The 22,955-nt window shown below is 52.7% G+C and overlaps 1 protein-coding gene across 4 annotated transcripts; it reads left to right on the forward strand.

The window, feature by feature from the left end:
- The first annotated feature begins 1,016 nt into the window (after positions 1-1,016).
- NACC1 (nucleus accumbens associated 1) lies at positions 1,017-22,955 on the forward strand. Of its 4 annotated transcripts, none has more exons than XM_073318425.2 (7): positions 2,256-2,482; positions 13,788-14,742; positions 16,081-16,263; positions 18,853-18,958; positions 19,310-19,407; positions 20,965-21,220; positions 21,635-22,955. In XM_073318425.2, the coding sequence occupies exons 2-7, from the start codon at positions 13,839-13,841 to the stop codon at positions 21,651-21,653; spliced, it is 1,566 nt and encodes a 521-aa protein (XP_073174526.1). In that variant the 5' UTR covers positions 2,256-2,482; positions 13,788-13,838; the 3' UTR covers positions 21,654-22,955. The 4 variants fall into 4 exon arrangements, with proteins under 4 accessions (XP_073174525.1, XP_073174526.1, XP_073174528.1 ...); XM_073318427.2 differs by having other exon boundaries at positions 13,791-14,742; XM_073318424.2 differs by lacking the exon at positions 2,256-2,482 and adding an exon at positions 1,017-1,126 and having other exon boundaries at positions 16,084-16,263; positions 20,965-22,955.

The raw sequence follows: 22,955 nt of genomic DNA on the forward strand, positions 1-22,955 counted from the left end.
GTGGGGATGCTGCAACTGAAGCTGATTCCCCACCCCCTCCAGGGTCCCCAGGTGCATGCCAGGCCTACAGACTCCACCGCTAGACAAAGCCTTTTGGCCCATCCTAGTCCTTCCCCACATATGGCTACTCAACTGTCTGTCAAGTCTTCCTCCTGGCTGGGCTTGAATTACAGATTAGGATATAAAGCCAGAACCCCAGATAATAACACGACCCTCAAAATATAGAGAGGATCCAAATGCCCTCTCAGCAACCCAGATCTGAACACCCTGAAAATTTGGGGTGCCCCCAGCAGAACCAGGGCTATAAAAGGGGTCAGGGGACCAGACCCCACTGGAAAATCCAATCCCTCTCCAAAAAGACCCACCCACGCACCCAACTCCTCCTGCCAATCAGGGGTGCACCTGGCAGGATAAGGGCCATAAAAATGGGGTTTAAGGGAATGTGGGTGAGGAATAATCCAGACCCCACCTGGAAAATCTACACTCCCCCCCTCAGTTTGGAGGGAATTTTCTCCTTATCACCTCCCTCCTCTTAAGATTTTAAAGGAGTCATTTCTGGAGCAAAATATGGGGGAAATTTACCCTAATTCAACCACCCCAATTTTTCTTTCTAAGGTGGCAGTTCTGGGTCCAAAATTTGGGGGAACCCTCCTTCTAATCTGCCTCCAAAAATTATAGTTTCAGGAGTTAATTCTTCCCCTACTCCACCCCTCTTATTTGTGTTTTGGGGGGTCAGTTCTGGATCCAAATTGGGGGAAACTTCCTTCAATCCAAACACCAAATTTTATTTTTTTGGGGGGGTCAATTCTAGATCCAAAGCTGGGGATGACCTCCCCCTACTCTAGATCCAGAAATTACTTTGTGTGTGTGTGTGTGAGACACAGAGAGAGAATATTTTGGGCCTAATCATGGGGAAAACCCTGGATCCAAATGTAGAGGTGGGAAAATCTCCTTCTAACCCATTCCTCCCACAACAACCCCCCTCTCCCAACTTTTTTTTTTTTTTTTTGCAGATGCATTTTGCTTCTGGATCCAAACTTCCTAAGCATGGTACCTGCCTCTCCTATAGAGCTGTTGAGTCTGACCCTCCCATTTCATAGGATTTATCTGCACCAAATATAAAATGGTATATAATTATAATAAAATATATTGACTTTATACACATATATATGTTTATGATATATCATCACGTTATATATATTGGTTTATAAAAATTACATATATATATCAGTTTAGTGCTAGGATACTAAATGTAATATATACATATATATATGTAAGTTTACACTGAGATATATAAAGGGAAGGAAAAAATTTAATGCAGAGAAGTACATGCATAAATTTAGTGCAAAGAAAATATATGTATGATTCTATTATTTTGATAGATAGCTACATATATTATTTCTGTGTACAAAACTTTTTATATGTATATTGCTGTGCTAAAACAAACATGTATATGAAGTCATATGATTAAAATATCATTATATATATATATATAAATGTAATGGTAGGACATTAGATTTAGCATGTATATATAAATATGAAAATAAGTTTAGTGCAGAGAAATTATATATGTATAATACAATCATGATTCTATTATTCTTATCTATATATACACACGATTTTTCTGCACTTAACTTTATCTGTATATTGGTGCTGTGTTAAAATTATACAATCATTATAATATCATATTATGACTTTATATACATATATGTTTATATATTTAGTGCTAGGACATGAAATTCAGTGTGTATATATATGGCTTTATAGTATGTAAAAAAGTTTACTGCAGAGAAGTTGCATAGAATAATTCTGGTTTCAGAGTAGCAGCCGCTTTTGTCTGTATTCACAAAAAGAACAGGAGGACTTGTGGCATCTTAGAGACTAACTAATTTATCTGAGCATGAGCTTTCGTGAGCTACAGCTCACTTCATCGGATGCATTCAGTGGACCCACTTCATCGGATGCATTCAGTGCAGTCCACTGAATGCATCCGATGAAGTGAGCTGTAGCTCACGAAAGCTCATGCTCAAATAAATTGGTTAGTCTCTAAGGTGCCACATAGAATAATTCTGTGATTCTACTATTCTGTGTGTATATGCAATAGATTCATATGATTCTATTACTCTTCCCATGCACCCCATCTCTCTCCCTCTCTGCACCCCCCTCCTCAAGGATAAGCCCAAAGCCTGGCTGGCAAGTTCACCCAGAGGCATTTTCCTGCCCCCCCAGGAGATGGGGGAAGGGGCCCTGCTCCCCTGGGCCGCCCCTGGGCCCAGCAGGGAGCAGCCAGCTCAGGGCTCAGCTAGCCGCGCCTGGGCGTGTGTGCGCCTGATGCAAGGGGAGGCTCGGCTGGCGGCGGCGGCCGCTGCCGCATCGGAGCGCTCGGCCCTCGGCTGAGCCGGCCTGGCTGGCAATGAATGGCTGCTGCTGCCGCGAGGCCAGGGCGAGCTGAGCCCTGCGCGGAGACCGCCCCTGTGCACAGGTGGGAGCCGGCCCGCGCCCGGGGCGGAGCCCCCCGCGCCCCCGGATCCCGGGGGGACCCGCTCCGCCCCCCTCAGCTGCACCCCCCACTGCCCCCCCGGATCCCGGGGGGACCCGCTCCGCCCCCCTCAGCTGCACCCCCCACTGCCCCCCCGGATCCCGGGGGGACCCGCTCCGCCCCCCTCAGCTGCACCCCCCACTGCCCCCCGGATCCCGGGGGGACCCTCTCCGCCCCCCTCAGCTGCACCCCCCACTGCCCCCCCGGATCCCGGGGGGACCCGCTCCGCCCCCCTCAGCTGCACCCCCCACTGCCCCCCCGGATCCCGGGGGGACCCGCTCCGCCCCCCTCAGCTGCACCCCCCACTGGCCCCCCGGATCCCGGGGGGACCTGCTCTGCCGCCCAGCCTGACCCCCACTGCACCCCCTGATCCTGGGGGGACCTGCTCTGCCCCCCTCTGCTGCACCCCTCACTGCACCCCCTGATCCTGGGGGGAGCTGCTTCCCTCCTGCTGCAGCCCCCCCTGGCCCCTCCCAGAGTCCCTGATCCTGGGGGAACCTGCTCAGCCCCCCTCTGCTTCAGCCCCCACCTGACCCCCCTGCATCCTCTGATCCGCCTCCCTTCTGCTGCAGTCCCCCCATCTGACTCTTCCACTGTAACCCCCTGATCCTGGGGGGACCTGCTCTGCTCCCCCTCTGCTGCAGTCCCTTATCTCAGTTCCCTGATGCTGAGGGGACTGGCTATGCCTCCCTCTGCTGCAGTCCCCCCATCTGACTCACCCCTTCCCCTGGGTGGTCTGGAGGGGGCTAGGCCTTTCTCCAGGTCCCGCCTCTCCCCCAGAGGCTTCCCTGCTCACCCCACAGTGCCTTCAGGAAACTTTCTGCCCCCTGGGGAGTTCTCTAGCTGCCCCCCACTCTCCTCCTAGACCCTCCCAATCTCCTCCACGTTAGGGGACCTTCCCCCCCCCCATGGGAAGAGAATCACCACCCCCCACAATAAACTCTGGTGAGGCCTCCCCCTATGCACCCCCTTCTGGGTAGAAGTGAGGGGGTGGGGTCAAGGATGAATCTCCCCAATGGATCAGGCTCCTGGGTGGAGAAACCCTTCTATTGCAAAAAGAACAGGAGGACTTGTGGCACCTTAGAGACTAACCAATTTATTTGAGCATAAGCTTTCGTGAGCTACAGCAGTTCTTATGGGGTCTTCAAGCTGTAGTTGGGGTCTTCCCATCCTAGCAGCCCCCTGTGCCTAGATGGGCTTTTGTTTCGTTATCTTGCTTCTTGCCCACTCAGCTGCAAGGGAAGGGCCGAAAGCCACCAGCCTAAAGTCAACTTCAGCTACTTGGGAATTTGGGGGTAGCAAGGCCAGGAGGGTGTGTGTGTGTGTGTGTGTGTGTGGGCGGGCGGGCGGGCGGCAGACTGCCCTTCTCCTTGTCATATGTTGGGAGTTAGTGGTGTTTGGCCAAGGGGAGGGAGGGATAAAGGGGTGATCTCCCCCTGTAAAAAATAAATAAAAATCCCACCAAACAAAAAACCAGGAAGTTTTTCCTGGATCAACTCTGTGGCTCGGGAAACTGGAACAACCCCAGAGTGGGTTGAGGTGAGGGTGTAGCGAGGATTTCTTCACTTCACCAAAAAAGCTTTACAATTTGTTTCTGTTGCAAATTGTTTACATTTTTATTTATTTACATTTTGAAGGGGGCAGGGGCAGGTTGAGCTGTCTGGTTTGGGTTGCATTTGATTTAATTTAATTTTTTTTTTCTTTTGCTATGTGTTTGGGTCACAGGTTTCTGGTTTATGTAGAGAGTGTGTATAATAACACACGTGTTGTGTTGCATGTTCCCCTTTTCTGTTTCTTTGGGTTGCAAGTTTCAGGTTGTGTGTGTGTGTATATAATAAGTGCATTGTTTTGTTTGGGTTGTATTTCACTTTTATTCCATTTGTTTAGGTTGCAGTGTTCAGGCTTGGATTACACATATATTTTAATACGTTGTTTTGTTTGGGTTGCTGTTTCTATTTGGAGATTGTATATTTTTTTCAATACGTTTTTGATTGGGTTGCAATTTGGGGGTTGCAGTTCTTTATGGATTTGGGGGGGAAAGGTTGTGGTATCTGTGTCTTGTGCATAAATCCTGTTTTTTAAGCTTGAACCTCATCCCTGGACCTTTTCTGTGTAGCTCAGTCCACGGTCCTGGCAGGATCAGCATCCAGTTAGTTACAACTATGTTGAAACAGAGTGGTAGCAAGCTGGATTATGTATATGGGCTACCACTGAGGTACACAGACTCCAGCCCCTTATAGGTCAGGCCACTTGCCTAGGACTTAGGAGATACGGATGCAATTCCCTCCTCTGCTGCATACTCCATGAGAGATCTCCAAATCCCATACTCGCTCTGTGCCTCAGTTTCCCCATTTGTAAAATGGGAATAATAGCTCAGCCCTGCCTCACAGGGGTGAGAATAAATGTAGTAAGGGTAGTGAGGTGCTCAGATACTGGTAATGGGAGGCCATATAAGTACCTAAAATAGATAGTACTGGGTGCTACACAGATACAGGGTGCGAGAGAGTCCCTGCCCCAAGTAGCCTGCAATCTAAATAGACATTGTGTGGGAGGGGAAACTGAGGCACAGAGCAGAGAAATGGGTTGCCCAGAGTCAGTGGCAGAGCTGGGAATGGAACGCTGATCTCCAGATCCCCAGTCCACTGCCCGATCCCTGCATCTCAGTGTTGCCTCCTTGTCAAGACCTCGTGCGGGAGTTGGGTCTGAGGGCTGCCTCTGTGACCGTATAGTGGAGCGTCCAATCTACGCCACTATCACTAAGCAACTCGGGGCTCTGTCACAGCACTGGGGAGGCAGTGTGGTCTAATAGTTAGAGCACAGTGCTGGGAACTGTGACTCTTGAGTTCTCGTCTCAGTGCTGAAGTGGGGTGGAGTCTAGTGGACGGAGCAGGCGGCTGGGAGTCGGGATGCATGGGGTTACTCCCAGCTCCAGGAGTGGGGTGTAGTGGACTTGAAGCCATGATTCCTGGGCTCTGCTCCTGGCTCTGGATGGGAGGGTGATTGAGATCCTAGGACAGAGGTCAATGAGTTACGATGCCTTCTTGGGGAGCGCTGAGTTTAAGCCTGAACAGAACTGTCGGGGTTGTGATCCCAGCAGGAGCCAGGCATGCGGCTTTCTGGGTCCCCGGGCAGTGAAGGAGGCTGATCTGTGAGAGTGGCAGGAGTAGGTGCTGGATCGGGTGGGGAAGGATCCAGCTGACGGGCAGCTTATTCCTCTGATGCTTCTGACAGAGCTGGAGTTGAATACTTGATATTAAACATGCAGCAGTGGGTGGCTGTGTGGGTAGGTCTGAAAACAGCCTAGGGAAGCTAGAGACAGGTCTTATTCTTGTGGCCTGTGTGAAACATGCTTCACAATGTGCCCCGATCTGGTATCTTGGGGCCCCCAGAAAAACCAAGAGGGCTTGTAGGGGGTGCAGATCAGGCAAAGCCGTTCTATTTTCTCCCACTGGATGATAGTAACTTGTATTGCAAGAGCTCCTAAAGGCCCCAGCCGAGATCAGTGGGCCCCCACTGCGCCGGGCGCTGTCCCCCACAGCTGAGATCAAGGGACCCCACTTCACTGGACACTGCACAGCCACAGGTGGGAAGGGAAATTGAATCACAGAGTGGGGGAAGGACTTGCCTGAGGTCACCCAGCAGGTCAGTGGCGGAGTTGGGAATAGAACCCAGGAGTCCTGACTCCCACCAAAATTCCTGAATCTCAAACTGGGGGCAACTGTTCTCATTAGTTGGAGGTGAGGTTGGCGATGCCCTCATGTTGTGCGCCTTGTGGCTCCATAGTATGGAGGTACCTGTAAATCGGTGTCAGGATGGAGGACTGAAAATCAGGACTCCTGGGTTCTGTTCCCAGGTGGGTGGAGAGTAAGGTCTAGTGTCTGTAATCTAGTGGTTAGGGTAGGAAGGTAGAAGCCAGGACTCCTCCGTTCTTATTCCTGTCTTTGGCACAGATTGTGGTCTGGAAGTGAGAGCTGGAGATGCTGGAAACCAGCGCTTCTAGATTCCAAGCTCCGCCATTGATTGGCTGGGTGACCTCTGGCAAGTCACCTCGCCTTTCTGTGCCTCAATTTCCCCATCGATACAATGGGGATAATGATACTGACTCATCCTCGGGTGAAGGAGTGTGGGTTGCATATGGAAGCTGGTTAATGATCATGTGCAGAGTACTGTGAAACCTTGGAAGAAATAAGCATCAGGTGTTTATTATTGAGAGTCAAATTAAAGGTAGAATCGTTACATTTTCTTCATAGATTATAAAGCCAGAAGGGAGCACTGTGATCAGCTAGTGTGATCTCCTGTATAATACACAGGCTGTGGGATTTTCCTGAATTAATTCTGGTTGCAAGTAGAGCAGATTTCTTGGAAAAACATCCAAACTTGATTTAAAAATGGCCAGTGATGGCAAATCCACAGTAGCCCTTAGTAAGTTGTCCCTCTTAAAAATTTGTGTCTTATTTGTCTAGCTTCAACTTCCAGCCACTAGCTCTTACTAGACCTTTGTCTGCTAGACTGAAGAGCCCTCTATGATCAGTATTTTGTTCCCCAGGTAGGTACTTAAAGACTGTGATCAAGTCACCCCTTAACCATCACTCTAGGGCTTCCGGAGTCTGTCACTGTCTACAATAAACAGGCCCAGAAGTCAGGGTTTGTAATGGTTTTACAGAACTTCCTATGGGTAGAAAAACTTTTTGATTTAAATGGGTTTTAAAAATTAATCTAAAAAAACCAAAACAGGACTCTCAAACCTCCTTGATTTCAGACCAGGGAAGATGAAACTGACAAAGAACTTTCTCCCTGCCCTGCTGAGATAAATGTCAAAAGTAAAGGAGAGTGAGGAGGCTCTTTGGGACAGGGACTGCCCCTCCTTATCCCTTGAGCCTGCACCATGGACTCCAGTAACGCAGGATTCGACCCTTATTAGGCGTGTGCGGGTAGCACCTAGAGGCCGCAGGTGAGATCAGGTGCCCGCTGCACCAGGTGCTGCAGATACATTATAAGAGCAAGTCGCTGTCCCAACAGACTTACAGTCTAAGTGAACAAGTGGGAGAAGGGGAAACTGAGGCCAGAGGATGACTTACTCCAGGTCTTTGGTGGAGAACAGAACCCAGGTGTCCCGAGCCCCTGCTAGATCCTGCTGCACATGCAGTGGGACTGCACCTTTAAACTGATTTCCTTTTCTGCAGGATCGGAGGTTCTGTTAAGTGCTCTAACCTGCTGGTGTCTCGTTCTTATACGTGCCAGCTGCTGGGAAAGCCGGCTCATCTGCTGCCCTCCTCTCTGTCGCTTGCAAATAGGTCAAGGCAGTCGATTTCTCTGGTGGATCGCGGGCAAAAAGAGTGACCCTTCCGGGCTGCTGTGACTTTAAAAACGGAATGTCACCCAGGTTCCAAAACCCAAGGCACAGAGACAGCCTTGTGGGGGAGTCCACTGCCCTGGGGCAAGACTTTGGGTCTGTTCTCACATCACTGCGTGCCTCAGTTTCCCTAGGAATCTGGGGCCCTGGGGCTCTGCCTACCAGGGGGTTCCCCTCGCTTGGAGTGGGGTTGGCAGAGGGGATCCCCCACTAAAGAGTCTGTGGCATCTCTCTCCCTCCCAGGAGAGGCAGAGATGGTAGCATGCCATCGTGTCTGTGCTTAGTGGATTGAGGCTAAAAGATCTTTGGGTCAAGGATGCGGGTCAGGGGCTCTAATGCAAATCAATAGCGAGTGCAGGGGGTTTTTTCTCAAGGGAACCACTGTCTCTGCTTCCCCAGCCTGTCTGTCAATGTCCCTGAGTTTGATGTGAAAGGCTCCCTCTGATCTGACGGTTACCCTACCCCTTCCTCCTGCGATTTGGGGGTATCAGGTGTCTGAACCAGGTGGTGAGCATGCAGGAGTGGGTGGAGAGAGAGGTTGGGACCGTGGGGGGCTGGTTGGGCTGAAGGTATTAATCTTCCCTGGACTGGGGGAGGCGGAAAGCCACCCCGATCTGGCAGGCGGCCCCTTAGGTGGAACGAGTTGTCAGGTCTCAGTCTTGTTCCTTCCTTGGCTGCTGCAGTCAGTGGGATTGAAGGGACAACAAGTAAATTCCCTTCCCCGCCAGAGGCGGGTCCCTGAGACACAGAGGCAGGTTAGGTTGCTAGTCTTGCGCTGGGGCTACATAGAGTCTTAGAGACAGCTGATCCAGCACCAGCCAACCTGTGGGATGGGTGGGAGCTGGGCTGAGCCAGACTCCACAGAGGTCTCCAAAGCTAAGAGCCAGTGTGGCTCAGAGTTGGAGCTGTGTATGTGGGATCAGGGCAGAGGGTCAGCCAGCTCTGATGGGTAGGGGCTGGCCTTTGGGTAAGATGATGGTCGGGGGAACAGGGCTGAGAAGACCGTGGTCTTATTCTTTTGCTGTGTTGCTTAGCAAAGTTTGGGCTGTAGGATAACTTGTCCTGGGCTAGGATTTCACCTAAAGATCACCTTGTCTCTGTAGGATGCTTGTGCTGGGCGAAATTGGGGCCTGCTTGTGTCGTGCACCCCTCCAACTGAGATTGGGGGCCCTCTCATGCCGGGCCCTGCACAGGACGCCCCCCCCACCCCACCCCCCAGCTGAGATTGGATGCTCCATCATGCCAGGACCTGCACAGATACCCGCCCGCCGCAGGGATCCGGGCCCTGCATAGACCATCCTCCGTCTGAGATTGGGGGGTCCCTTCATGCTGGGTCTTGCATGGGGGGCTGCATCATGCCAGGCACTGCACAGACCCCACTCCAGCCGAAAGCTGGGCCCCATCATGCCAGGCGCTGCACACACAGAGGGTGAGGGACTGGCCCTGCCCCAATGAGCTTTCAGTCTAGCCAGAGGGATTTAGATTGGAAATAAGGCTCAGGGAGATTCACCATTGGGACAAACCTCCAGGAGGTGGAATCTACATCTTGCGAAGTCACCAGATCCATCCTGGTGCCTCTGCTGTAGCCAAAGACAGCTGCTGGGCTCAGCACAGGGGTAAATGGGTGAAACTGAAGATCTTGGGCCTACAGTAGGTCAGGCTAGAGGATTTAATGGTCCCTCCTGGTCTTAAACCCTGCTGCCCTATAAATAAAGGGACAAAAGCAGGATCGGTCCCTCGGGTTTATCACTGAGGGGACTGTGTCCCAGAAATGTGAAGTGACTTGTCTGCATGGAAAAGTTGTGCTGGTTTTGAAGCGAAGGTGTGAACGTAAGCCACTTGGGGTGAAAGTGCTGCCAAGGGGCGCTCCGGTTTTGGTGTAAAAGCGGCTTCTCTGGGGCTGGTTCAAGTCGGTTAGAGACAGATTTAAACTCAGACTGAAATCAGATCATCCATGCAGGGGTTCCCTGGGTCTTTAAAGAAAAAACAAAAAAGCGAGTTAAACCAGTTCAAGTTTTCCAAGTAGACAAGGCCGAGCGATGCCAGAGCCCAGGCCCCCGAGTCCCGGTCTGTTATCTTCACCACAAGACCTTCCTTTTGCTTCTCTTTTTTTAGACGGAATCTTATAAGTAGCCTGCAGAATAAGGCGGAGGAAAAACTTGCCCTTGCTCTTGTGATGATGGTGCCTTTGCCCAGAAAGGTTTGCATTCAGAATTCTGGCAGAGAACGAATAAGTTTATGACGGGGCATGAGCTGCTTGAGAGTGGGACTGTCATCTTGTTCTGCGTTTGTACCGTGCCTAGCCCAGTGCGGCCTAGTGGTTTCGGGAGGCCTGGGTTCGATTCCTAGCTCTGCCACTGGCCTGCTGGGGGCCCTTGGGCGAGTCACTCACCCCACTCTGTGCCTCGGTTTCTCCATCAGTGAAACAAGGATGACAGTGACCTTCTTTGAGATCTGTTTGTGAGACGTGCTAGACGAGAGCTCGGGATTGTAGTTTTGCATTTATGACAAAGTGCTGCCGACGAGGTGGAATTCCGTGGCAGCTACCAAGGAACAAGGCTGGGATGGCAGGGAGTGGAGGATTCTGTTCTGTTAGAATGGGGGAGGAGGGGCAGGAAGCCAGGACTCCTGGGTTCTGTGCCTAGCTCTAAGGGGGCAGTGGTGTCTAGTGTTTGGAGCAGTGGGGGTCGGGGCTAGAAGCTAGAACTCCTGGATTCTATCCCCAGCTGTAGGAGGGGAGTGGTGCCTAGTGAGTAGAGCGGGGAGTTAAAAGCCAGGACTCCTGGGTTCTCTCTACAGCTCCACCACTGATTCACTCTGCAGCTTTAGGCAAATCCCTTCTCCTGCCTGTACCTTCGCCGTCCTTCCGCGCCCCCCCCCATGTAAAATTGGGTGTGGGATGCCCCCCACACACTAGGTGTACCCACAGTGGCTGGGCTTTCTTGAAATGGCTAAATCCAGGGCTGGAGAGAAGGCCGGCTTATCAGGGCTTGGGGATGATGAGACAACAAAGCCACAGGGGCCTTGGTTTTCTCCCCGCCCCAGGGTTGGGGAGATGCCGATGGGGCGCTCGGATCAGCACATGCCCATCCCCGGCTCCCAGCAGTAGCGTCTGTGGAGACAAGCACACCACGTGGTGGATAAGTCAATACTCTGTTCACTTGGTTACCTTTCCGCGCTCCTGCTTTGCATCCCTGCATGGCTAGTTCAGCCAGTGTTTGCTCCCCGCTCGCTCGCTTTACGGTTTTCCCCCCTGGTGTCAGTGTCTGCCACAGATGGAAATAGTGTGGGATAGACCTGCGTTGCTCACTGCATCTCTCCTCCCCCACTCCCATAAAAGACGTACAATGCACGGGGGCCAGTTAGGGAAAGGAGTATGGGGCCTTTCCCTTCCGCGGGGGGTCCTCTCTGATCCAGCCCCGGTTAGGGGACTGGCTGGCTCAGGGGCAGGAGGGAATGGGATTCAGCCCCTTTCCCCTTTATGGGGTGCCAGCTTTCATCCAGCCCCAGCTTAGGGGAGCGGTTGGTTCAGGGGGCCAGGAAATGGGACACTGCCTCTTTCTTCTCTGGGGGGTGCTGGCTCCAATCCAGACCCAGGGTGGGCGCCCTGTGAGTCAGAGGCAGGTGGAGTCTCTCCTGTTCTCTTGGGATTTTTAAAAAAAATCAGTTAGCTAAAAAAAAAAAGTCTAGCAAATTGCTCTGCTAATCACAAATAAATTAACCCTCCCCCCAGCTTCGTTCCATAGCGATTTGCTAGGCGTGGCAAGTCTCAGTGACGGGATGGGAGCGTGGAATTGAGCGTGGCTCTGATTTCCTGCCTTGTTAGCCAGCGTGTGGAGAAAAGATGGCCGTGTGGCTAGGAGCTTGCATGCACACATGGGCGCGCTGTGTCTTTGAAACCATTACAAAATGGATCAAAGGAAATACTCGTCCTTACAACATATCATTACCCTGTGGAACTCGCTGCTACAGGATGGCGTGGAGGCCAAAAACTTGGCAAGAGTCAAAGAGGGATTGGACGTGCACACCACGCCCATGAGGTGTGCTGCTCTGTCCCCTTGGAGTGGTGACTGGGCCACTTAGAGATTGATGAGCCTGGACCAGCCTTGGAGGACAGAGCTGAGTCTTCTAGCAGAGGTAGCAAAGGCTTTAAGATGCAGGGGTCCGAGGTTTGCTCCCCTGGAAGTGTCAGGATTTCTACTGGGTGGGACACCAGCCTGGGACTTGGGAGACCTGGGTTCAGTTCCCTGCTCTGCCACAGACTCCCTGTGTGACCTTGGGCTTCTTTGCGGCTCAGTTTTCCCATCTGTACAATGGGGAGAATAGCACCGCCCTACCTCCCGGCCAGGTTATGAAGATAAAACCGTTACGGTTTGGGAGAGGTGAGGTATTGCAGTTCTCACCGATTGGGGGACGGGTAAACAATGAAGATGACGGGTCACTGACACAGAGCGATCTGGATCCTTTGGTAAACTGGGCGCAAGCAAACACTATGTTTTAATACAGCTAACTGTAAATGTATCCGGCTCGGAACGAAGAGCGTCGGCTGTGCTTCCAGGCAGGGGGGCTCTCTCCTGGGAAGCAGGGACTCTGAAAATGATTTGGTGGTGGTGGATAATCAGCTGAGCAGGAGCTCCCAGCATTATGCTGGGGCCAAAACAGCTAGTGGGGTCTGGGGATGTATAAACGGGAATGTGGAGTAGGGAGAGGTGATTTTCCCTCTGCATTCGGCACTGGGGCAACCGCAGCTGGAATCCTGTGCCCAGTTCGGGTGCCTACAATTCAAGAAGGATGTTGATAAATTGAAGAGGGGTCAGAGAAGAGTCACGAGAAGGATCTAAAAGATTAGAAAACCTGCCTCCAGGAGCTCAGTCCATTTAGCTTATTAGAGAGAAGGTTAAGGGGTGACTTGATCACAGTCTGAGTATCTACTTGGGGAGTAACGGGCTCTTCTGTCCAGCGGAGGCAGGCCTAACACAATCCACTGGCTGGAAGTTGAAGCTGGACACATTCAGACTGGAAACAAGGTGAGCATTTTTCATGCTGAGAGTAACCACTGGAACAAGGTACCGACAGCTTCTCCGTCGCTGATCATTTTCCAGCCAGGACTGGGTCTGTTTCTAAAAGCTCTGCTTTAGGAATTCTTTCGGGGATGTTCTCTGGCCTGAGTTCTACAGATCACAATGGTCGCTTCTGGCCTTGGGGGGGTCTGTGAAAGTATCCTATGGACACAGATCGGGTTTTATTAGCCTCTGAGCGAATGGGCTTCTTTTTTAGCTCAGGAGGGACTCCAGCTGTGGGATCCAGAGGTGTCAGGTTCAACCCCTTCCGCTGGACCCCACTGCGGGTGTCATTCCCTGGGGTTTAGGTACAACGCGGGCCCCCCGCAGCAGCATCATAAAGATCTTAATGTGAACCTGGCTGATGGGATAGGGCCGCTCCGCCACAGCCAGGCAAATAGCTAACGCACTTTCCTTTTTATATCCCCGCCCCCTGCTCCCTTTTATCATTCCCCCCACCCCTGCTTCCATGTCTTGCCTGTGTCTTCGCATGTCTCTCCACCTCTGGTTCTCTTCCCCCCATTCACTCCTCTCTTGCTCTCCCTGTTTGCCTTCCTCTTGTCTTCTCTTCTCCCCTCTCCATGTCTGCATCCATCTACCCCGTTGGTCTGTCTCTGTCATCATACCTACCCACCCACCTGTCTGTCTCCACCTGCTATCATCCATACCTATCTGTCCATCACCATGCATCTGATGTATCTTATTGTGGTCCCCGTGCATCCATACCCACCCGTCCGTCCATCGTGGTGCATGCCCACCCCTGGTCACACGTATCCATCCATCCGTCTCCTCCTCTCCCCCCCCCACGTGTCTTTCCCCTCCTCTCTGTCTCCAGCAGACCCCCCACCGCCTCCCCACCCCCACCCCAAGCCAGGAGGAGACGACTATGGCGCAGACTCTGCAGATGGAGATCCCCAACTTCGGTAACAGCATCCTGGAGTGCCTGAACGAGCAGCGCCTTCAGGGGCTGTACTGCGACGTCTCGGTGGTGGTGAAAGGCCACGCCTTCAAGGCTCACCGGGCCGTCCTGGCGGCCAGCAGCTCCTACTTCCGGGACCTTTTCAACAACAGCAAGAGCGCGGTGGTGGAGCTGCCGGCGGCTGTGCAGCCCCAGTCCTTCCAGCAGATCCTCAGCTTCTGCTACACGGGCCGGCTGAGCATGAATGTGGGAGACCAGTTCCTGCTGATGTACACGGCCGGCTTCCTCCAGATCCAGGAGATCATGGAGAAAGGGACTGAGTTCTTCCTAAAGGTCAGCTCCCCCAGCTGCGACTCCCAGGGCCTGCACGCCGAGGAGACCCCTTCCTCCGAGCCCCAGAGCCCCGTGGCCCAGACCTCCACCTGGCCCTCCTGTAACACCCCCTTGCCCCTGGTGTCCCGCGTCAAGACAGAGCAGCAGGAGTCGGACTCCGTCCAGTGCACTTTCGTGGTCAAGCGGCTCTGGGACAACGGCCAGAAGGAGGGCGGAGGCGGGGGAGGAGGCAACAACGGGAGCCGCAAAATGGCCAAGTTCTCCACGCAGGACCTCGGAGGCAACCGGCAGCAGCAGCAGGGGGCGCAAGCAGCAGCAGGGGGCGGGGGCGGCAGCGGGCCCAGTGTGGTGAGCGGGCCCAGCACGTCCGACCAGACCAGCCCCGGCACGTCCAGCGCCTACACGAGCGACAGCCCGAGCTCCTATCACAACGAGGAGGATGAAGAGGAGGATGCGGCCGAGGAAGGCTCCGATGAGCAGTACCGGCAGATCTGCAACATGTACACGATGTACAGCATGATGAATGTAGGGCAGACAGGTGAGAGTGGCTGGGTGGGGAGGGGCCTTTCATGCCCCACCCCTTGGGGGAGGGGCTTGGGCCCTAATGCCCCACCCCTGGGGGAGGGGCTTGGGCCCTAATGCCCCACCCCTTGGGGAGGGGCTTGGGAAAGGGGAGGAGAGCTAGTGCTCTGCCCCCTTGGGGGCATGGCACAGGGAGAGAGGAAGGGGTGGAGCTTATAATGCTCTCTCCCTACAGCAGTGGCTGGGGGAAGAGGAGGGACTTTTATTGCTCCACCCCTTTGGGGAGTGGCTGAGGGATGGGGCGGGGCTTCTCTGCTGCTGGGTGTGGCATGTTTGCTGTCAGGGTTATGGGCAGGCGAGGACAAGGACTTGTTTTCATTGCACGGTGAATCCAGCTACACTAGCTGGAGAGTCTGGCCTGGAAGAGCTTAGAGAACCACCGAGAAGAAGGGTGGCCCAGTGGTAAGGGCGATACCTCATGCCCTGAAGACCCGGGTTCAATTCCCAGCTCCGCCACAAGTTCCCAGTGTGACCGTGTGCATGTTGCTCGGTCTCTCTGTGCCTCAGTTTCCCATCTGTACACTGGGGATCCCTGCCCTGCCTCCTAGGAGTGTGGGGAGGAGAAATACTCCAGCGGCGGGGGTAGGACAAGGACAAGCTGTAACATCTGGGCGTAGAAACCTTAAATCAATGACCTGGGTGAGGCCTGGAGATGATGGTTTTTCTGGGGTTTCTCCAGCTGTTCCAGGCTTCTCCTTGGATAAAGGCTCAGCCTCTCTGTCGTGAGTTTCGCTGAGTCTCAGCCCAGTTCCCAGCAGGCCAGGCACACCCAGGTTGCTATCAAAGCAGGGCTCAGTGGTGAGGCTGCGGGTTTTTCTCGGGGCTCATCCCACTCAGCGGCTAGAGAAGCCCATCTGCAAGGGGGCGATTAGCCAGGGGATAAATTCACACGGACCCATGGCCGGAGAGAGGAGCTGGGCCGCTGGTCCCCATTGTAATAGGGGAGAATTCGCTCTTCTCCAGCTGGAGAGACAAACCCCTTGCGCTCCAGATCCCATCTGTGCAGGGGTTAAAAATGGCCATCGTCCCCGCCTCCCGGAAAGGGAAACTGACACAAAAAATCACGGGTCCTAGTCGCTGTAGTGAGTTGGCGGCAAACCTGGAAGTAGAACCCAGGAGTCCGGACTCCCAGTCCCCCCCTGCTCTAACCACTAGACTCCACTGCCCTCCCAGAGCCAGGTAAAGAACCCAGGAGTCCTGGCTCCTAGCCCCCTCCCACCCCACTAGACTGAATGCTTAGGCCTAGGAGCTGTGTTCTGTGTGTTCACCCTCTACTCCCCCGGGCCCCAACCAGCAGCGGCCGCAGAGAAGGTGGAAGCCCTGCCCGACCAGGTGGCCTCTGAGTCTCGCAACCGGATCCGGGTGCGGCAGGACCTGGCGTCGCTGCCGGCCGAGCTCATCAACCAGATCGGGAACCGGTGTCACCCCAAGCTGTACGACGAGGGCGACCCTGCGGAGAAGCTGGAGCTCGTGACAGGTGTGTGTGTGTGGGGGGGTGGCCAACTGGGGGAAGGAGGCAGAGACCAGTCTGGGGTTGGGGGCGGGGGGGGCTAATTAAATTGCAGCATGTGAATGTGCTGCCCCTGTTTTAGGGCTTGATCCAAACTCAGTGGGGTTCTTCCCTTACCGGGAGCTGAGCACGTGTTCCTGTGCGTTGGCAGACGGGAGCCAGTGACAGGAGAGGCAGTGAGGCCCAATGGGCTGGCGCTCACGAGACCTGGGTTCTGTTCCCAACTCTGCCACTGCCCCTCTGGGTGACCTCAGGCAAGTTCCCCCAACCCTGTACCTCAGTTTCCCATCCCATCCTGGGTCTGTGCAGGGCCTGGACTGATGGGGGCTCGGTCAGGGGCGGGAGCTCTCTATGCAGCAGCCAGCATGACAAAGGGCTCCAATCTCAGCCTGGGGAGAGGGCCCTAAAAAATTCACTGGACCGTGAAATCTGGTCTCCCCCGTGAAATCTGGTCTTACAGATTTCACGGGGGAGGCCAGTGTTTCTCAGACTGGGGGTCTCAACCCAAACTGCGGTTGTGGGGGGGTCACAAGGCTACTGTAGGGGGTTGCGATGTTGCCACCTTTACTTCGGCCGCCCTGCTCTGAAGGCGGCGCAGGAGGGTGGTGGAAGCTGGCAATACCCTGCCACGACACCTTATTTCTGCGCTGCTGCGGGCGGTGGTGCTGCCTGCAGAGCTGGGCTCCCTGCCAGAAGCCGCGGAGCTTCCTGGAGATGGATCTGACCCCACCCCGGGAGCGGCCCCTGCAGGGGAAGAGGAAATCCCGTCCCTCACCAGCCTGGCCAGGACCAGCAGCTGGAGCCTGCCATACGGTAGGAGCACCTCAGCCAGGGCGACCCCAGCCCCTCCCTTCCCTGGCTCCGGGCCCAGAGTCCCAGCGTTCGGAGGTCAGAGGGGCCTTCGGCTCGTCACCCTCCCAACCATGGTATAGGCCGTAAGGCCAGCCTTTCCCTCCCCCCCCCTCAAAAGTGAGGACACCCCCCCACCCCGTCAGGGTTCCCTCCCCACTCTGAACTCTGGGGTACAGATGTGGGGACCCACATGAAAGACCCCCTAAGCTTATTTCTACCAGCCTAGGTTAAAAACTTCCCCAAGCTCAAATCCTTCCCCGTCCTTGGATGGGTACTGCTGCCACCACCAAGGGAGTTAGACAGAGATTCAGGAAAAGGACCGCCTGGAGTTCCTGTTTCCCCAAAATATTCCCCCAAGCCTTCACTCCCTTTCCTGGGGAGGCTTGAGAATAATCTACCAACGAGATAGGTGAACAAGGTGAGCACAGACCAGACCCCTGGGCTTTTTAGGACACTAAAAACCAATCAGATTCTTAAAAAACAGAACTTCATTATAAAGAAAAAAAAAAAAGTAAAAATATCCTCTGTAAAATCAGGATGGAAGGTAATTTTACAGGGTAATAAGATTTAAAACCCGGAGGATTCCCCTCTAGGCAAAACTTCAAAGTTACAAAAACCAGAGATAAACCTCCCTCTTAGCACAGGGAAAATTCACAAGCTAAAACAAAAGATAATCCAATGCATTTCCTTCCTATTACTTACAATTTGTAATCTTAGATGTTAGTTCAGATATGGCTTTAGTAGTTGTATTTTCCCTGCCCTGGTTCCTCACCAGAGAGAACACAAAGAAAAAACATAAAACAAAAACCTTCCCCCACAGATTTGAAAGTATCTTCTCCCCTTATTGGTCCTTTTGGTCAGGTGCCAGCCAGGTTATCTGAGCTTCTTAACCCTTTACAGATAAAGGAGAGATTTTATGCTACCCATAGCTGTATATTTATGACACCGCCCCCCACCATGCGCAGAAGTGAGGGTGGCAATACGGCGACCCTCCCTACAATAGTCTTGCGATTCCGTCCCCATGACCTCCTTTTGAGTTGGGACCCCCAGGGTTACAACCCCATGAAATTTCAGATTTAAGTATCTGAAACCATGAAATTTACAGTTTTAAAAATCCTGTGGCCGTGAAAGTGACCCAAATCGACTGTGAATTTGGTAGGGCCCTAATGTTGGGGGGACCCCGATCTTGGCTGGGGGGTGTTTGTGTGGTGCTTGACACAACAGGGAACCTTGAGCTCGGCTGGGGGTGGGGTCTTTGGGGTGACCAGCACAGCTGGGGATCCTGATCTTGGTTGGAGGAGGGGGTCCATAGGGCATGTGGATCAGCAGGGGACCCTGATCTCAGCCAGGGGGTGTCTGTAGGGCACCTGGCATAGCAGGGGACCCTGAATGGAGGTTCATGGGGTGCTGGGCACAGCAGTGGGCCCCAACCGTCGTCGTTAACCTCCCGTGCCCTAGAGTATGCAGTGTTACAGCCCCATCCCCTGTTCCGTGTTGCCCCGACGCCAGGACCTCCCTCGCCACGCAGAAGCCGCTGTCTGTCACTGCCAGGTCGGGGATTGAGGCTCGTGCTCCAGCTCCGTTCTGTTGGGTCCAAGGGCAGGCTCGGCAGGAATCGAGGCTGTTCCCTAGTGGCGCCCCCTTGTGAGGGGTCAGAGGGACATGTCTGGGTCATAATGGGTTTTTTTCCCCCACCCCGCCTAGGAACGAACGTGTACATCACCCGGGCACAGCTGATGAACTGCCATGTCAGCGCGGGGACGCGGCACAAAGTGCTTCTGAGGCGGCTTCTGGCGTCCTTTTTTGATCGGTGAATTTCGGCTTTCTGTATTGTGGGGGTGGGCCTGCGTCTCTCTCTTCCTGTCCCCTGCCCTGCCCTGCCAGGCCTGACGCAGCACTGGGAGTCCGGACGCCGGGATTCTAGCCCCAGCTCCGGGAAGGGAGTGGAGCCTAGTGGTTAGAGCACAAGGGGCCAGGAATCAGAACTGGGTTCCCCCCAGCCTGTGGTAAGGAACTGGCGGGAGTAGAGCAGGGGGCACTGGGAGCGAAGACTCCTGGGTTCTTTGCCCACCTTTGAGTAGGGGATGGGGGTCTGGAGGTCAGAGCAGGGCAGTGGCGAGAGGGTCTTTAGTTCTAATTCTCCGTCCTTTCCCCTGGCTAGGAACACTCTGGCAAACAGCTGTGGTACTGGCATCCGCTCGTCCACCAACGACCCCAGCCGGAAGCCACTGGACAGCAGGGTGCTGCATGCCGTGAAGTGTGAGTGCAGGGGGCAGGGGGTGATTCTGCTGGGCCCAGGGGCTCCACAAGGCTGCATCCTCCGGGCCCCATGGGGGGTGAGCCGGGGTCCGAAAGCCTGTCTCGCAGCAGATGGTACTGCCCCACATCCCAGTGACGCTCTGGGGCCTAGCCCGTTGCGTCTTCCTCATTGAGCGTCGTGCCCTTTGCATCAGGCTCATTACGGAGATCCTGGCCTGAGCGTCCAGAGACCAGCGGGGGGCAGGCCCAGAGACCCAGCTGGCACAGCCAAGTCCTCCAGGAGCTCTGGTTCTGAACATTGCAGGGCGGGGGGTGGGGGTCTCTGTTCTGAGTAGGGTGGACCAGATGTCCCGATTTTACAGGGACAGTCCCAATATTCAGGGCTCTTTCTTCTGTAGGCGTCTATTATCCCCCACCCCCGTCCACACTTGCTGTCTGGTCACCCTAGTTCTGAGTCACATGCTCCCCATAACATGACCCTTGTACTCTCCATCTGGGGAAGGGGTGGGCTAATCCTGGCCCCGCCCCCTGTTAAAGGGCCAGACTCTTCTTTGCAGAACAGCACAGAGGAGGACCCCAGATGCACAGGGGGAGAATTACACTCATTATGTGTGTGTAGGGGGGAGGGCAGGGCAGGGGGAGGGCTGTAGGGTAGAGAATGGGGAACTAAAGGCAGAGACAGGTATTTCCCATCACTGAGATCATGCCCCTGCTGGCCAGAGGCTGCAGAGAGATAGTCATAAAACGTAGGCCCAAGCTAAAAAGCTTCTTGTTTTTTTAAAATAATAATAATTCCCACCGTTTATACCCCAGAGCTGATCTCGGCACTTTTTTAGACTATTTTAATCACTCTGGAAAACGGGATTTTTGTTTATTGTCGGTTGCTTTGCGATAGTTGGTTCCTAACATTACAGAAGGACAAAGAACAGATTTTTTTCATTTGTTGACAATTTAGAAAAGTTGGGGGGGAGAGGTTTCAAAATTTTGGCGAATCAAAAAGTAAAAATAAACCATGAATAGTTTGGGTGGAACAAAAATTTTAGTTTCTGGTGGGAGTGAAAACAAAAATTTCAGAAATTGTTGGCGAATGAAAAGATTGGGAAAAAAAGAGTTTTGGGTGGAACGAAACATTTTGTTTCGTTGAAACCAGCATGTTTTGGTTTGACCATTTTAAAACGCTCTTTGAACTTGGAAGGAAACATTGAAACGAAAAGTCATTTTCAAACCGAAAAATCAATTCTTTTTTGTATAATTTTTTTTTAGGCTTTTGCCCTAAATGAGCAATTAGGTGAAACGAACGTGAATTTGCAAAACGCTTTGGTGTTACTGAAGTTGTATTTTTCATTGGGGTGGGGGGAAGTGTTTTGCCCTGTTCTACTTAACACCCCCTCGCTTCCCCATCCTGGCATTACGCTGGGCCCCCCGAACTGGGCTGTAACTGTCTCCTGTCCTCTGTGGATCCGGCACTGGGAGGGGGGTCTTGCAGCACACTTTCCGGGGGGTGCTAGCATGGCTGCCCGACTAATAAGTGTCTTTTTTTTCGGCCCCGCTCCCCAGTCTACTGCCAGAACTTCGCCCCCAACTTCAAGGAGAGCGAGATGAACGCCATCGCCGCCGACATGTGCACGAATGCCCGGCGCGTGGTCCGTAAGAGCTGGATCCCCAAGCTCAAGCTGCTGATGGCAGAAGGTGACACCTACACCACATTCATCAACGACACTGGGAAGATGGAGCCGGACATCATGGGAGTGGAGCACAGCTTTGAGACAGGCAGTCACGACGGGGATGCAGGGACCTCGGCCGAGAGCCTCCAGTAAAAACCGCTTCCTCCCGTTAGCCCTTTCCATTCACTGATTTATTTTATTTTAATTTCTTAAGTTGATTATTTTTAGCGTCCCACTTTGATTTGATTTTAATGTGTTTTTTTTTTTTTTTCGGTTTGCCAGGGGGGGAAAAACGTTGCACCGTCTCTTTAAAAAAACAAAATCATCCTCAGTTCCTAATGCAGTGTGGGTAATGAGAGAGGGGTCGGTGGCGTGGGCAGTTTCAATCTCACGCTGTTCTTACTGGGCAGGTGGATGTTTTCTTGGGTAGCCCTGTGAGTCAAACCGGGGAAATTCCCCCCTTCCTCCCCCTCATGTTGTGCAGGATCCATGCTTTTAATGACCTCTCGTTAAATAGATCTATAAATAATTGATCACGCTTTATATGCAGGTTCTGTTTATAGGTGGTTTGCAAAGGGGTGATAAATGATGGATCATGTCTCAAGCATATCAAAGACAGGAGCGTCGGATGTGTTGCAGCTGGGTCTAAGCTTCCCATTGGATTTGATAACCATCCCTGAGAACTGATTAACCTTGCATTCAAGCTTTATGAACCCTGTGCAAACTGCTCACGAATGGAGCCTTCGTACAAAGTGGGGCTGTACGATTTTACAGGAAAATAAAAATCCGAATTTAAGACCCTGATTTCTAAAAAGCATCTGTTCAAGACAGCATGTAAGCATGCGCTTAACTTTAAGCACCTCTTTATGTTCCTCTTGAATTCAGTCAAAATGGGCCTTTGACCTTATTCAACTTACATGCTCAAGTCCCACTGATTTCTTTCATCCATCCACAGGCTGCAGTGACAAGGGTGGAGAATAAGGATGGGTCGTAACGTGTGTGTCTCTGAATGGGGGCTTTTTTTTTAAAGCAAGCGACAGAGCAACGCTCCTGGCTGTAATGTCTTTTCACATTGCGTCTACACTGGATTCTTTTCTTCTTTCCCCTTCCAACCACGTAGTGTAAAATCCTACTGCAGCGACTGACAAGTGACCTCTATGGGCATTTGAACTTTGGGCAGAGCCAACCTAATTCCCTGTTGCTTTGTCTCCCTCGAGTGGCCAGGCTGCATGTGAAGGTTTGAATCCTCTAACGGGCCATATCTTTTCGCTCACCCGGTAGCAGTTTTGGCTTTTATCACCTCAAGTCTGAGATTCAGTCCCCAGCCAAGGTGTGTCATGTTACGCTAACTTGAAATTTGAGATTGTTGGCTGAAATTTCTTTTGGCTGGAAAAGGCAGATTTGCCTCCAAAACTGGGCAGTTTCTCCAAATAGTTTTGGCCAACCCCTTCCCCCGAAACGTTTTGTTTTGACATTTTCAAACTATTTCAGGTTTCAGAGTCGCAGCTATGTCAGTCTGTATTCGTAAAAAGAACAGGAGGACTTGTGGCACCTTATAGACTAACCAATTTATTAGAGCATGAGCTTTCGGGAGTTACAGCTCACTTCATCGGATGCATCTATTTCAGTGTTTCATCGTAACATTTGGTTTAGAAATGACCTTCCATTTTATTTTAGGAATACTGTAAAAAACGCTGCAAAACAAAACATTCTGCTTTGGGGTGAACAGGTTTTGTTCAGACTGATACGACCTTTTCCCTGTTTTATTTTTTTGGAGTTGACGCTGACGGCGCTATAGTTACGCCGATGTAAAACCAAAATCCAGCATAGATGAGCCCCTGAATGCGATATGCAAGGCTATGCTTGTTTTTTCAATAGCACGGG

Source organism: Lepidochelys kempii, chromosome 20 (assembly GCF_965140285.1).
Source record: "Lepidochelys kempii isolate rLepKem1 chromosome 20, rLepKem1.hap1, whole genome shotgun sequence".
NCBI lineage: Eukaryota > Metazoa > Chordata > Testudines > Cheloniidae > Lepidochelys > Lepidochelys kempii.

Coding starts and splice junctions, on each gene's coding strand:
- NACC1 (XM_073318424.2), top strand. Junction 18,959..19,309: donor CTGGCGTCCTTTTTTGATCG/GTGAATTTCGGC, acceptor TCCCCTGGCTAG/GAACACTCTGGCAAACAGCT. Junction 19,408..20,964: donor GGTGCTGCATGCCGTGAAGT/GTGAGTGCAGGG, acceptor CCCGCTCCCCAG/TCTACTGCCAGAACTTCGCC.